At 42.6% G+C, this 12,463-nt stretch overlaps 1 protein-coding gene across 2 annotated transcripts; it reads right to left on the reverse strand.

Moving 5' to 3' along the window:
* On the reverse strand, positions 1–10,257 carry LOC112902791 (nuclear pore complex protein NUP107). 2 transcript variants are annotated; one of them, XM_025971968.1, is made up of 25 exons: positions 10,047–10,257; positions 8,906–9,279; positions 8,269–8,338; positions 7,297–7,412; positions 7,129–7,160; positions 6,888–7,013; positions 6,316–6,474; positions 5,886–5,978; positions 5,633–5,800; positions 5,398–5,496; positions 5,115–5,323; positions 4,985–5,042; positions 4,504–4,592; positions 4,287–4,418; positions 3,802–3,924; positions 3,457–3,555; positions 3,162–3,353; positions 2,829–3,000; positions 1,961–2,117; positions 1,622–1,821; positions 1,309–1,450; positions 1,074–1,234; positions 846–962; positions 655–752; positions 1–314 (listed from the first exon to the last, which is right to left on the reverse strand). In XM_025971968.1, the coding sequence occupies exons 1-24, from the start codon at positions 10,151–10,153 to the stop codon at positions 672–674; spliced, it is 3,276 nt and encodes a 1,091-aa protein (XP_025827753.1). In that variant the 5' UTR covers positions 10,154–10,257; the 3' UTR covers positions 1–314; positions 655–671. The 2 variants fall into 2 exon arrangements, with proteins under 2 accessions (XP_025827753.1, XP_025827752.1); XM_025971967.1 differs by having other exon boundaries at positions 1,622–1,824; positions 10,047–10,256.
* Positions 10,258–12,463: the final 2,206 nt, after the last annotated feature.

Here is a 12,463-nt window from a genome sequence, read left to right on the forward strand (position 1 = left end):
GGAGAAAAAAATCAGTCTTTCATTAACCATGTTGGGTATATGCAGCTGCCTCTTGTACCGCATTTGCCAACAAAATGTGCATTCTCTTACAGATAATGGGGGCTAAAGTGGGACGGTTTTACTATCCATGATGTTACTGAGCACCTATACACTGAATTTCAAAGTATCCCCAGCCTTTCTCTAATGGCATCGCAGTACATTACAACAGGCTCTTCAGTGTTCCTCAATCTTGACACCACGATGTCCAAATGCGTGGGTGATTCTGAAAGTGATTCGCCAGTCATCAAAGACGCCCGTGATTTGGGAGTGATCCTCTGCATTCATAAGAAAAACAATGAGAATGACATGAATCTACTGCAGCAGTAGGATGAGCACCAGTTGAAAGCAGTACATAGACAGAAAAGGCGACTGGTTACAGCACGGCTACACAAGCAAATATGTGGAAATAAAGGAAGAAAAAGCCTTGCAATCGAACATTTGGTATCAGTTTATTTTATTGAGCTAATTCCTCTAATCGCCTGAACCAAGTATTGCTTGGAGCATCATGCGGTCCAGTTTACCCTCCTAATCACGAGTACAAAATTATATATTTGCACAGCATTGATTTTATTGTTTTCCTTGCAAACTGGAGAAGACTACCACTGTGATTCGCACCTGAGAACATGAAAGACTTAGCCATCAGAAGATAACTGCTGCTCCTCCTCAAGCTCCATTTTAGATATCAAGCATTCCCTCTCGAAAATCAGGAATTCCTAACAAATATTGAAAAGCAATTTCGTCAACATACCACAAAAAAGAAACTAAGCACATGCTGGACGAATAAACCAAAGGTCACAAAATTAAACCTGCAACTGTTGCTGGCTGAACAAATGCAGCATTCTAGATTCAGACGAACCAACCAACTCAATAAGTTTATCACAATCATCTAGAGAATCACCTGCTGCCGAGAGCGAGATACATGCCTGCAAAATGTAAGCAACCAAGATTGATGTATCATTTACTAAAGAAGCATATTAACAGCCATTTATTGGTAGTGAAATGCAGTAGCTTGTCGAATTGATTTCCTAGATCACCTGCATGGATCGTAGAATCGTTTCAGGTAGGCAGCATCTTCGACACAGCCCTCGAATTATGTATGCAGCAGTGCTTTCCACAGAGCCATTCCCATCAGAGAACCAAGCATCAAGCCGTGAAATCGCCATCGAAACTCCAGGTTGAAATCGACTGAGTTCACCTGCCACAACAGATCATTTACAACTGCTGCGTAAAATATTTCCAATCACGGTCTCACTTCTTTAGTGAAGATACCTTTAAAACCAGCTGCCATGATTGCAGCAAGAAGGCCTCCATCACTGGCTTCATGAAGCCCATATCCATCACCTTCTGCTGCTAGGCAGCGAAGAGCAACCTCAATACAGCAAGGGTCTCTTGATGAGACCTGCACGTCTACCTGTTCAACGGGTTATATTTTCAGAACTAGAATTACTGGAAGCTGAAAGTCAAAGTTGTCCTCAAACAGTTCTTATTGTGCACTATAGCTATTTAGATTGACTAACAAGCAACAAGCTAGGCTTCACTTGTTTATGCTGGAAGCACAAAATCTGGAGGGAATGGACCCAACCTTCAACTGGCGATGCAGCACATCCTCTTCACTGGCAGTTGAATATAGTGCACTAGTCAAAGCTGTGCATGATGTTGCATCTGGTAACATGCATTCTCCAGAAGGTAGGCAGAGCATTGCAGATGCATGCAACTCAAGGAAAATAGGCTCTGAGGGTTCAAATGGACTGCTCTCGACAGCATCCAACCATGGTCTTTCATCTTCTGATTGCAACAGAAAAGAACATCAAAAACAGGGAAAACGAAGTCGAATACTTACATATACTATCAGAAATTTTGCAGCACAAGATATATATTTTCACACTGACACACCACATAATACAACCATTTATAAACTTACTCTTTAATAACAAGAATGCCAATTCCAGTGTTTCTTTTGCTGCAGCAACAGCTTGATCATTTTCCTCTGCTGAAAGCATGTCAGGAGAAACAGCAGCATTCTGCATCTCAACTTTAAGCCAGTTCCGGTAAGTCGCATCAAGGGAGTAATATTCATGCTGTTCAACCAAACAAAAGAGTATATTTGATCAAGACTCACGCATATACATAGAAATAAAAATATTTAGGAGTAAAATGCACCGCTGGTCCTTGAACTTGGCTCGGGGTGTCATCCCGGTCCCTAAATTTTCAAAATGCACATTCAGATCCATAAACTTGCTAATCATATCATGTGAGGTCCAAATCATAGTTGTTTAAGCTAAACTGAAAGTTATATAATTTGTTCAAATAAAAATTATATATGCACTAAAATAATTCATACCAATTGTATAAATATATTCAAATACAAAAGATCTGTATAAAAAAATTGTAAACCAAGAAACTCATATGATCAAACTTGTCAAAAAAAAAAGAAAATAAAAAGGACAAAATTTGGAGGGAATATTGGGAAAGAAAATATTCGGCATAAAGTTTTGAAACAAAATTTTGGAAAAAATTAGAAAATATAAGAGTTGAGCAGAAAATTTCAAAAATAAAATTTAGACCCACATGTAAGCTCCACATAAGTTGAACACCTCCACTTTATAACTTAAAAATGATGATTTGGACTTCACGTGATACGACTAGCAAGTTTGAGGACCTAAATGTGCACTTTGAAAGTTTGGGGACCGGGATGACACCCCGAGCCAAGTTCGAGTACCAGCAGTGTATTTTACTCAATATTTAGCATAAAGATAGGATGCACATCAAGATGTAAAATAGAGTCTTACCCAATCTTCAAACTCCTGTAAGTTATCAGATACCTCCTGATCTTCCAGCGAAATTAAATTTTCCTTTTGCTTTAATGGTTCAGCTAGGATGGCAAGCAACTTGTGCGGCCCTGCTGGTAGTTCAGGGACTCTCCTCATCGATATCAGGGAAAACTCTCTAAATAGTGTATTGCTGATGGATAAAGAAATCAAACATAAGTTCCATGACAACAAAGTTTTAGAAAATAAAATGAAACTATTTTGCATATACATTTGCAAAAATAAACATAGTAATAGCATGAAAAAGAGAAGATTTCAAGTTTCACTTGCACAACAACAAATAGAATCAATTACCTATGCATCAATGCCCGAATCAGAAGCTTCCCAGTTATCATTTGAAAGTCTGGAATCGAGGGTGGTGGTGTGAAACAAAGCCACTGAATAACCATTGCCTTTTGAAGTGACTGCAAGTGATGTTGATGTGCAACATCAGAGAAATCCTCATCATACTTGCTGGGTTTTGTTTGACGAGATCTTGAAAGCACCCTGCATTGAACTTAAAAAATTGTTTGAACATATCTACGAGAATGATAAAAAATATGAGGCTTGGTGAATTTCATTGCAACATATATCCCCAGGATCAACAAACCTCTCAATGATCTCTTCGAAACAAGCTTTGGATACATCTCCAGATGAGAATGGCAGATACTCCACAGCAGAGAGGAAGAGCTTGTACATAGTATGCAAACTGTTGCCAGAAAAAAAAAATGTGAGCTTGTAAAATGAATTCATTGAAAATTGCTGAACTCATACATCAAATGCTGCCCGATGACTTCTCAACAACCATAAAAAAAAAGATTGAACAACCGAAAATAATACTCATATAACATGTGTCTGCATAATTATGTCTGACAATGAACAACCAAAAATAATAATGATATACACAGATACTAAACTGCAGACAATTAGACAGATAAACATATGATAACAATACCTGCTATTTAACCTTAATTCCATCATTTCCACGAACAAATTAATGCAAAGGTCACGTTGAAGCTGAGAAGCATATACTCCAACCAACTCCTCTTGATCCTCTGAGAACAAATACCTCACATACCTGAAGTCATTGAATTTTTGCTGTTACGATGATAAATTAAACACGAAGAGAAGGTACACACAACATTTGGATTATGGGAGAACGTAAGATTCAAAAAAAAAAGGCTCAGTTTAATCTTTAGATAAGACAACAGTAGAGGTAAAGGATTAAGCCCTTGGTAGATCTGTTGGAAATTCATGCTACTTATGCAAACTCTGTCTTATGGAAATTATTATGTTATACTACCACCAAACACAACTGAAATTTGAAATCAACCAAATGGATATGAAGGACCAGAAATATTACTTGATTAAGGCCCAAGAAGTTAGACAAAAATGGATCTCATACAACGCCAAGATTAGTACTTCATCAATAATACTTACAAGTTGATGATGAGATCACCGACAGTAACCAGCTTTTCCTCCAACTCGTCTTCCATTTCATCACTGAAAATGTATCTCAGTACAAGAACAACATGTGCCCCGAAACGTATCATCTCTGGGTCATCAAGGGGCCTAAAAAAACAGAGGTTATTCAAATTTCATGCAATAAACAGATTAAGTATTTAGGGTCATCACAACAAAGTCACAAAGACCCTACCTTGCAATATTTTGGTCCTCTTCAGCAGGGGACAACCATGACCACAGAAGGTCAAGAAGATGAGCTATATTTCCACTCATGAGATTCATCTGCAATTAGAAAACTAGGGGGCTGCAGCTTCAATTGGATAATAGTTTATCAATTTTAATTAGAGGGCTCTTTCACTGAAATGTGGTTTCCTAAAGTTACTGAGATAGAAAAGAATTACAACCTAGAAATTTCAAAGAGGGAAAAGAGGAAACAAATACATTCAAATGCTTGGAACCACACATGTGTAGATGTTTTTAATAGAAGACCTAGATAAATGTAGGACAAAATGTGGCATCTTGTCAGAACAGCGCATCATAATTAACCCAATTCCAATGCTAACATGTGGAATAATTCGTCAGGTTCAATTCAGTAATTCCTATTAGACAAGCTTATATACAATGCAAGATGCACAAGAACACAGGTAGTTTCCATCCTTGGAAATAAATATTACCTCGATTTGTCGATGCTGCTCCCGGCATGCTCGAGACACAGTTTCATGAACAAAGTCACTGTATCACATGAGCGATCAATAACATATAAGTAGGTAAACACGGATAGGGAGTGCTAAATAATTTTAATACCTTGAGTGGAGTTTCTGCAGAAGTGCGGTGATATCACGAGGTTGTTGATCAAGAACATGGTACGGCCAACTTTCTGGACCAACTGAACTTTGGGCTCCATTCATATCATCATCAAGCTGTTTTTCATCTGGTCTACTGGTTTGGTACTGAGATAATTCTAGATCCACTTGAACATCCAGCCAGGATCTAGCCATTGCCCAACAAGCTGACTAGGAAAGAGAATAAAAAGATGTATCACACACCAGCAGTCAAAGAAAAGTATAACATTAAATCAAGAACATACCTCCCAGTCAGTACAGATTGGCAACACACGCTTTAAATTACTGCACTGTAAAGCATATACAGCCATCTCATAACGGCCACCATCTTGTTCAGCAATTTTCTGAAATAGTACCATCAATTCTGAGTGAGTGTGGAAAAGCAGCAAATTTAAAGAATAAAGCAGACCAGTTGTTTAACATGCACAGCACTACATGAAAAATAACAGAAAGCATACTCTGAAGATGAATAGAGTTCACCTCTGAAGCACAATATGATGCCCATTTCCAAAGACGCCACTGCCGTCCAATGCCACTTTCCAATTCAATGGCTTGTAGTGTTCTGGACATTCCATTCTTGAGCAATGCATCCAGGGAAGGAAACATATCAATGCCACCAAAAGGAGAAAGAGTGGCAGCTCTCCATGCCTGAAAATATACTCAAGAGTCAGGCATCACAAAAATAGGTAGAGATGACATAATAAGAATACATAGTCTGCACTGACTGATCTACCTGGCCAGCAGAACGGCACAACTCAGATGCCTCTTCTAATCTTCCCGCTCTTAAAAGAGTCCAGATATCTTCTAGAAGCAATTCATCTTGCTTCTGCTTGTAGACAAAAGACAACGCAAATTACTATGACTAGACCTGAGACGCTAAACAAAAAGGACCTCAGAAAATAAGCAATGTTTTCTATATAGTGTCGTTAGGCCAATGTTTTTGCTTTAGTTCAGTGAATAATGTTTCAAAAAGGCGAGATCAACCAGGGATATCCAAGTAAGGTTTTGCTAAAACAAGGAAAGGATGGTGCCAGAAAGGTCAAATGAAACCAACCATAATGCACATTTCCAACATTAGCATAAAAGATTATATGCAGCATAAACATTAGCCCCTCTGTGAGAGGATCTTCACACTACATTTGGAATGGGTGGCAATAGCCTACCTTATCATCGGGAAGAAGTTGGGCTGCTTCACGAGTTGGAGCATCAAAGTCCACATGCTTCACTATAGTAGAATCATTATTGTTTCTTTTGAGGTACCTCTGTGTACGGTGCCAAACACCAGAACTTGGTAGATATGAACCAACATGAGACCCTCTCACCTATATGAGTGTATGACATAAATAAGCACAACCATTAACAGATGCCATCTTATCAATTTGCTCACGAATATAAATTGACCATCTAATGGCTAATACCAAAACACTCCCAATGGTAAAGAAATAATTTAATTAAAAAGGGTAGGGCAAATCATTACGAATGAACCATGGATATATGATGGTTATGTTGTATCTCGATACTTAAATTCTAACACTATACAAGACTTCATGCGTGTAAATATAGATTGCTACTCATTTCACTCACTTGGCATGGAAATTCTATGATTTATATTAGTAAAAGGTTCCTCCATTCTATGTCAATCATATGTAACTACAGAATACCACAAGATACAGAACACAAAATGGATGATATTAAAGTCATTTTGCAACAACAAAAAAAAACATGGTACTCTTGCCTTCTTCTCCAAATCAAGAGCTTCAGAAGCAAGACCTTCAAGCCAAAGTACGATCCGCAGACACAGTTGCGCTGTAAGATCTGCTGCAACAAGGCGGCAAGCCTCCTGATGGGATGTAGTTGGTGACTGTTTACAAATATAGTGCAAAAACCAATTTTAGGTAGACAACATCTGAGGACAAAAACTGCAAATGAAAAAGGACTAGAATCCATTGGTAACTATAACTTTATATGCATCGTACCACAAAAAGCTCTCCGGAAAGATCCTCATTTCCTGTTATGAAGCATATGAAATTTTCAAGAAGATACTATAAGTGGTTACTCAAAAAGTATTCATTTACAGTCTATGATACTGCAAATGAAAATGTTAGAAAAATGATACATTTAAGTATCCACATCGAAACTATTACCTTTGCCATAGAGGTACCAAAGAAGCGACCAGGAAGCAGCTTCATCCAGTAAAAGTTGTGCCTTTTGCTGCATAAGTTTATCTTCCACCACCCGAAGCTTTCCAGTGGCAGCAGATCTGAAATTTGAAAGTATTACACAGATATTCCAAAGGTAGTATCTAAGCTATAATACAGGCATCCAATCATCCCTTGACAATAGCAGCTTCGTTCTTTATTTGGAAAAAAAAAGGAAAAGAGCTGCATTCATTCTGTGAGAGGCTATTCAACTTAGTTGTAAAGAAATGGATGGCAAAAGTATACAGGGGAGGAACATGGTAAAAGCTATGCTCGGTGGTCAGAAATATTGGTATCTCTTGCCAACTCTTGACCAGAGATACAAAGCACCTGAAGCTGAGGTATATTTCAGTGCCTTGCACAAATAGAATGATGGACTTGAACTCTATAGATCTTCATGCGAGATGGTTACCCGTAAAGAGTCAACAGAAAAATAAAAAAAGAAAGGCTTTGTATACTACATCGATAGAAAGTGAAATCGTTTTCCAGCCACTTTTTTCTTCATGTTCCCAACTCACGATTAAGAAAGTTTGAGCTGACTGACTTTTGTGTGACAAATTTTCATGATGTGATCCCAAACTATTAAATACAAACAAAAATAAAAGAAACAAGCATCCTACAACATGTTTTCCTTTCCTTGAATCTTTTAATTTTAGTCATGAAAAAATATCTATTAATTTCTTCTTAACCATAACGGGTTTAACTGAAACAATACACAATATTTTTTTGAATCTTCATTGTCAAGATTCAACACTAAAGTACTTGGAGAAATGAATGGTTTTCACCGATGTTGGAATGATGGGAACAATATTTAACTATGTAACAGTTAAACTTTAAGAGGCAAAGAGTCACTTCTAAGAGTTTGGGAGAAGTAAAATACTAAAATATAACAGACGATAGTATGTTTGCAATGACAACCTGATCGACTCGGAAGCATTTCGACACGTCCTCTCGAACTGTAGAATTACATCTGGAAAGGGCATCAAACCTGCAACAAAAAAGAAACCACAAACACAATTAAGTACTTGTAAATAAAATCAGCAAGGAACTGGAATCTTGAAGGAAGTAAAGGTGGTTACTTTATGTCATACAAATCAAGAATAATAAAAGCTAAAACCTACAGACATGCTAGATTCAGGTTGCCAATCCTCGCAAACATAAGGATGCAGGTTCTATTAATCATCTGGTAAACAACATGTAATTGCATAACATGTGCTACAATGCACAAGACAAAGGGAGAAAAATGACGACAGAAATTGCAACCACCCAGTAATAAACTACCATTTTGTGCTACTTGAAAATATGTGCAATCTATAGTCTAATTAATTGTTCATTGGCCAATGTCAAATGAACTGAAAAAAGAAAACAATGACATGGATCAGAAAGCATAGTGGTTGACAATTAAAGTAGAACTAGGTATAAATAAAGATTTGGAAATAAAGACATTATTAACATAGGAATCGTCCTAAAAAGACATATGAACAAAAACAATAGCCCATGCCATAGTAGCTGCTACTCCAAGTAGATCACTAACTAGATCAGGTACTCCACTAACCTTGGATCGCAGAATCAAGGAGAGATGCAAACATTGTAAAAGATGTTTCTCCTTCATGTGGCACATACATATCATCTTCCATCTTGACTGGTTTCAGCGTCTGCCTCACCGCCTGCCTCCCAGAACTGTAAGCTGCGTCTGACGCAGAACCACCATCTAGCGATGCACGTCTTTTGGCTGAACTGAACATTCTCGACCCATCCAAACCTTCAAAGGTGGAATAATCCTCAGCCTCCTGCTTGATGTCTTCAAGGAGTAAACCAGCATTAGGCCGCCTCCGGATGCTGCCTTCATCATATAACAGCCTTGCTTCAGAGGATTTTGAGAGTGAGCTCCCCAGCAGCGGCGAGACATTTGAAGAAGATAACCTCTTTCTGTAAATTGCAAAGGAAAGGAACATGATTAGCTGGTATAGCAACCACTCCCAGTAAAATTACAATTACCTCGCATATCCTCATAATAAACCATAACCCTCTTGTGGCATTTGAGCTATACGAAGTATTTCAGCCATACATACAGGGCGGGGCGGGGGGGGGGGGGGGGGGGGTGGGGGTTGGGGGGGGGGCATAGGTAACCAGTAAGGGCACCGAGCCTCTGAGTAAAGCCTTCTCCTGTACTAGAAAAAATTTAGTTTTTCTGCAATGATGGTTCAAGGGAAAATCATCTTCCACATTGTGAACTTGTAAGCACAAAGGGTGGGTGGGTGGGCAGGTGGCATCCATGCTCTATAAAACTACACAATGCCTCAGTTGTGTCACCAAGTAACTAGTTGGGTTTCCCCTGGGCACCAATTTTGCTTTCTAAGTACGAACCAAAATGCTGAGGCTAGTATGTTCTCACGAACCACGGCCAAACGATGTTCCGAAATGCTGCTGCGAGATCAGTACGAAGCAAACTAAGACGTTTTACCACCGGCGAACCCTTGGAAGCTCCAGTTGGCAAGCGCGGCCCCCAGAGCACACGTACACAACACCCCCCGAAATCAACCAGCATCCTATCCCCCCCCCCCCTCCCGTCCATTTGAACCCGAATCGTCGCCGACCACAGCCGCGTCGACTACTCGGCAAAGCCAGCCGGAATCGCAGCACTGGGAGCGCGAATGGAGGAGAGGGAGGAGGGGGAGAGAGGAAAAGCGCCCGACCTGTAGCGGCGGTACTCCTCCCGGCGGCCGGAGGACTCCGGGTCGAAGTAGCCCGGCAGGGGCGGCGGCCGGGACGAGGGCGGCGACGGCGACGGGTCCACCTCCATGGACGCGGCTGCCGCGCGGATCGTGCGGGTTCAGCTAGGGTTTTGGCCCCTCCCTCGCCGGAGTCAGTGTGGCTGCGCGCCGCGAGAGCTCCCTCGCTCGAACGATTTCTCTCTCCCCCAAAGAGAACGATTTCTTCGGCCCTTAGTAACTGGGCCGGTTTGCGTGGGTCTCTTATGGGCTAGGCCTCCCTGCGTGCGATAGGGCCTGGTTCAGTTAGCGTTAATGGGCCGAGCTCACATCGCGATCTGATTTCCGAGTGCGCGTGCGGAAATCAAGAGACGCGTCACGTCTCCCTCGATCGAGTCTATCCATGTCCATCGTCCTCTATCGACTTGAGCACATGATGTCTCGAAAAAAAAAAACGTGCGTATCTAGAAAAGTTAAAATGATCTAGAATTTTGACATGGAGTAAAGCAGGAAGTTTCTAACAGCGGGAAGAAAGCTAACGTGCCCAGCATTCTCGGCAGCCCTCCTCTAGCTAACGAACGAACGGCGTGCATCGGTCGACGAGGCACACACCACTCACGATGCATGTCTTTGCGTTGGTGGTGATTACCATAATGTATGTATCATCAGTGCTTATCGCCGGCCAGTCCACGTCACCAGAAAACTGAGACACGTATTCATCGTCGTCGGGGGTATTTTATCCGATCGAGAACGATGCTTGCTTGGTGTTGGTGTGTGGCTTAGGACGTATCGAACCAAAACCAAAACCAAAAAGGTGGTCTTGGATCATGACGTGCACTCACGGCAAGCAGCAACTAACTTTATTTGCACACATCAGCCGGTTAATTATCAGCCTTGAAGAGAGAACCTCGCTCGCGCTTCCAATTCTGTTGGCCGCCTCTGGGGACTATTGATAAAATAAATATGCCAAGTATATTTCAGTGTATGCAAAGGTTAAGATTGTTGAAACATCAAAGCGTGACTTGAATTGTATATCATACTATATATCAGTCATAACTATATATATCATCTTTTACAGCGTCTCCAACAGTACGATATAGGATATTTCATAAATACTTTGCTCCTTATGCTATAATGAAAAGGCAGAGCACCAGCCCAAGTTGCTCAAAAAGAAAAACGGTATATATATAGTCTATATGCCTACTACATTCATTCAAGTTAGGCAGCTAGCTGTACGTACATGTTGTGGCACGCGCGCGCAGGAGCAGCTAGCAGCATGTAGCACATTGGGATGTGGTCGCCACTGGCCGGCCACGCGCGATCGAGATAAGAGGAGAGATCAGCAGCAGCAGCAGCTAGCAACACCAACCAGCTTGCGATCGAGCTGTCGCTTGGCAACTTGCCGCCAATGCATGCATGCATGTTCAGAGGCAACCGGCAGGGGCCTATCGCGCGCGCGGGGCTCATCTGGCAGGCTACACGTACCACTGCCAGCCCATCACGTTGTACTACGTATCTAAATATATATTACATCCAGATACATAACAAAAAAAACGATTTACAATTTGGAACGGATGCAGCAGATGCCGCTTCTCCAAAACCAAGCATACGCAAACCTCCAGCGACACGGCTGGTAGTAGCCGCCAATTTCAGTTCCTGCTACTACGACCGGCCTTTTCGTTGCGACCATGCAACGCATGGCGTTACCTGAACGCCTGCATCTGCATGCGCCGGAGTCCGTCAGCCGTTCTTTCCGAGCCAAGGATGGAGGAGGAAGGATTCAAAACTTTTCGCGCGCGCGTGCGTCCAAGAAATTCCAACCCATTCATCGATCAGTGGCATGCCACTTGAGCACCAGCTGCGGCACCCATGGCGGCTCGTGCCCCGCGCCCCACCCGGCTGCTCCCCAGCTCAGCGCGGCCGGGGAGGCGCCCAAGTACCCAGCCCGCGCGCGCGCGGGGCCCACGCCCGCATGGTCCCAGCGCGTCAGCGACGGCACGCGCGTGGCGGGGGCGGGCGTCGCTGGGAAGCTTCTTTCTCTCCCCCGCCAGCTCGGAGGGAGGGAGACCCCCGCCGCCAACGGCCTCGTTGCCGGCGCTCGGTCCCGCTGGCAGGCGGGCCCCGCTCCCGCGCCCCCCAGCTGGCGGGGTGGGGCAACTGACGGTGGGGTACACGTCATGGCGGGGCCCGCGCGTCAGTTAGGATAGGCACCGTCGCGTGGCGCCGGGGTGGGCCCAGGAGGTAATTACGGGTACTGCCACTGGCTCCCCCGCCGTATATAAAGGGCCCCCAGCCCCCCCGCCTCCTCGGGGAGTGTCCTTCCTTGTTCCGTTGCGCACCACCAGCTCGCCGCGTTCACACGGGCCGGTGGGGCGGCGGGGGAGGAGCGGAGGGAGGGCACG

This window comes from Panicum hallii, chromosome 8 (genome assembly GCF_002211085.1).
Source record: "Panicum hallii strain FIL2 chromosome 8, PHallii_v3.1, whole genome shotgun sequence".
Lineage (NCBI taxonomy): Eukaryota > Viridiplantae > Streptophyta > Magnoliopsida > Poales > Poaceae > Panicum > Panicum hallii.

Bases quoted from the DNA above. Each gene is read 5' to 3' on its own strand.
- LOC112902791 (XM_025971967.1), bottom strand. From the start codon at position 10,153: ATGGAGGTGGACCCGTCGCCGTCGCCGCCCTCGTCCCGGCCGCCGCCC. The intron at 3,354-3,456 runs GTTTGTTGATCC...AGTTCAATGCAG, and splicing joins TTCGAAGAGATCATTGAGAG to GGTGCTTTCAAGATCTCGTC. The intron at 1,235-1,308 runs GTATCTTCACTA...CTGTTGTGGCAG, and splicing joins CATGGCAGCTGGTTTTAAAG to GTGAACTCAGTCGATTTCAA.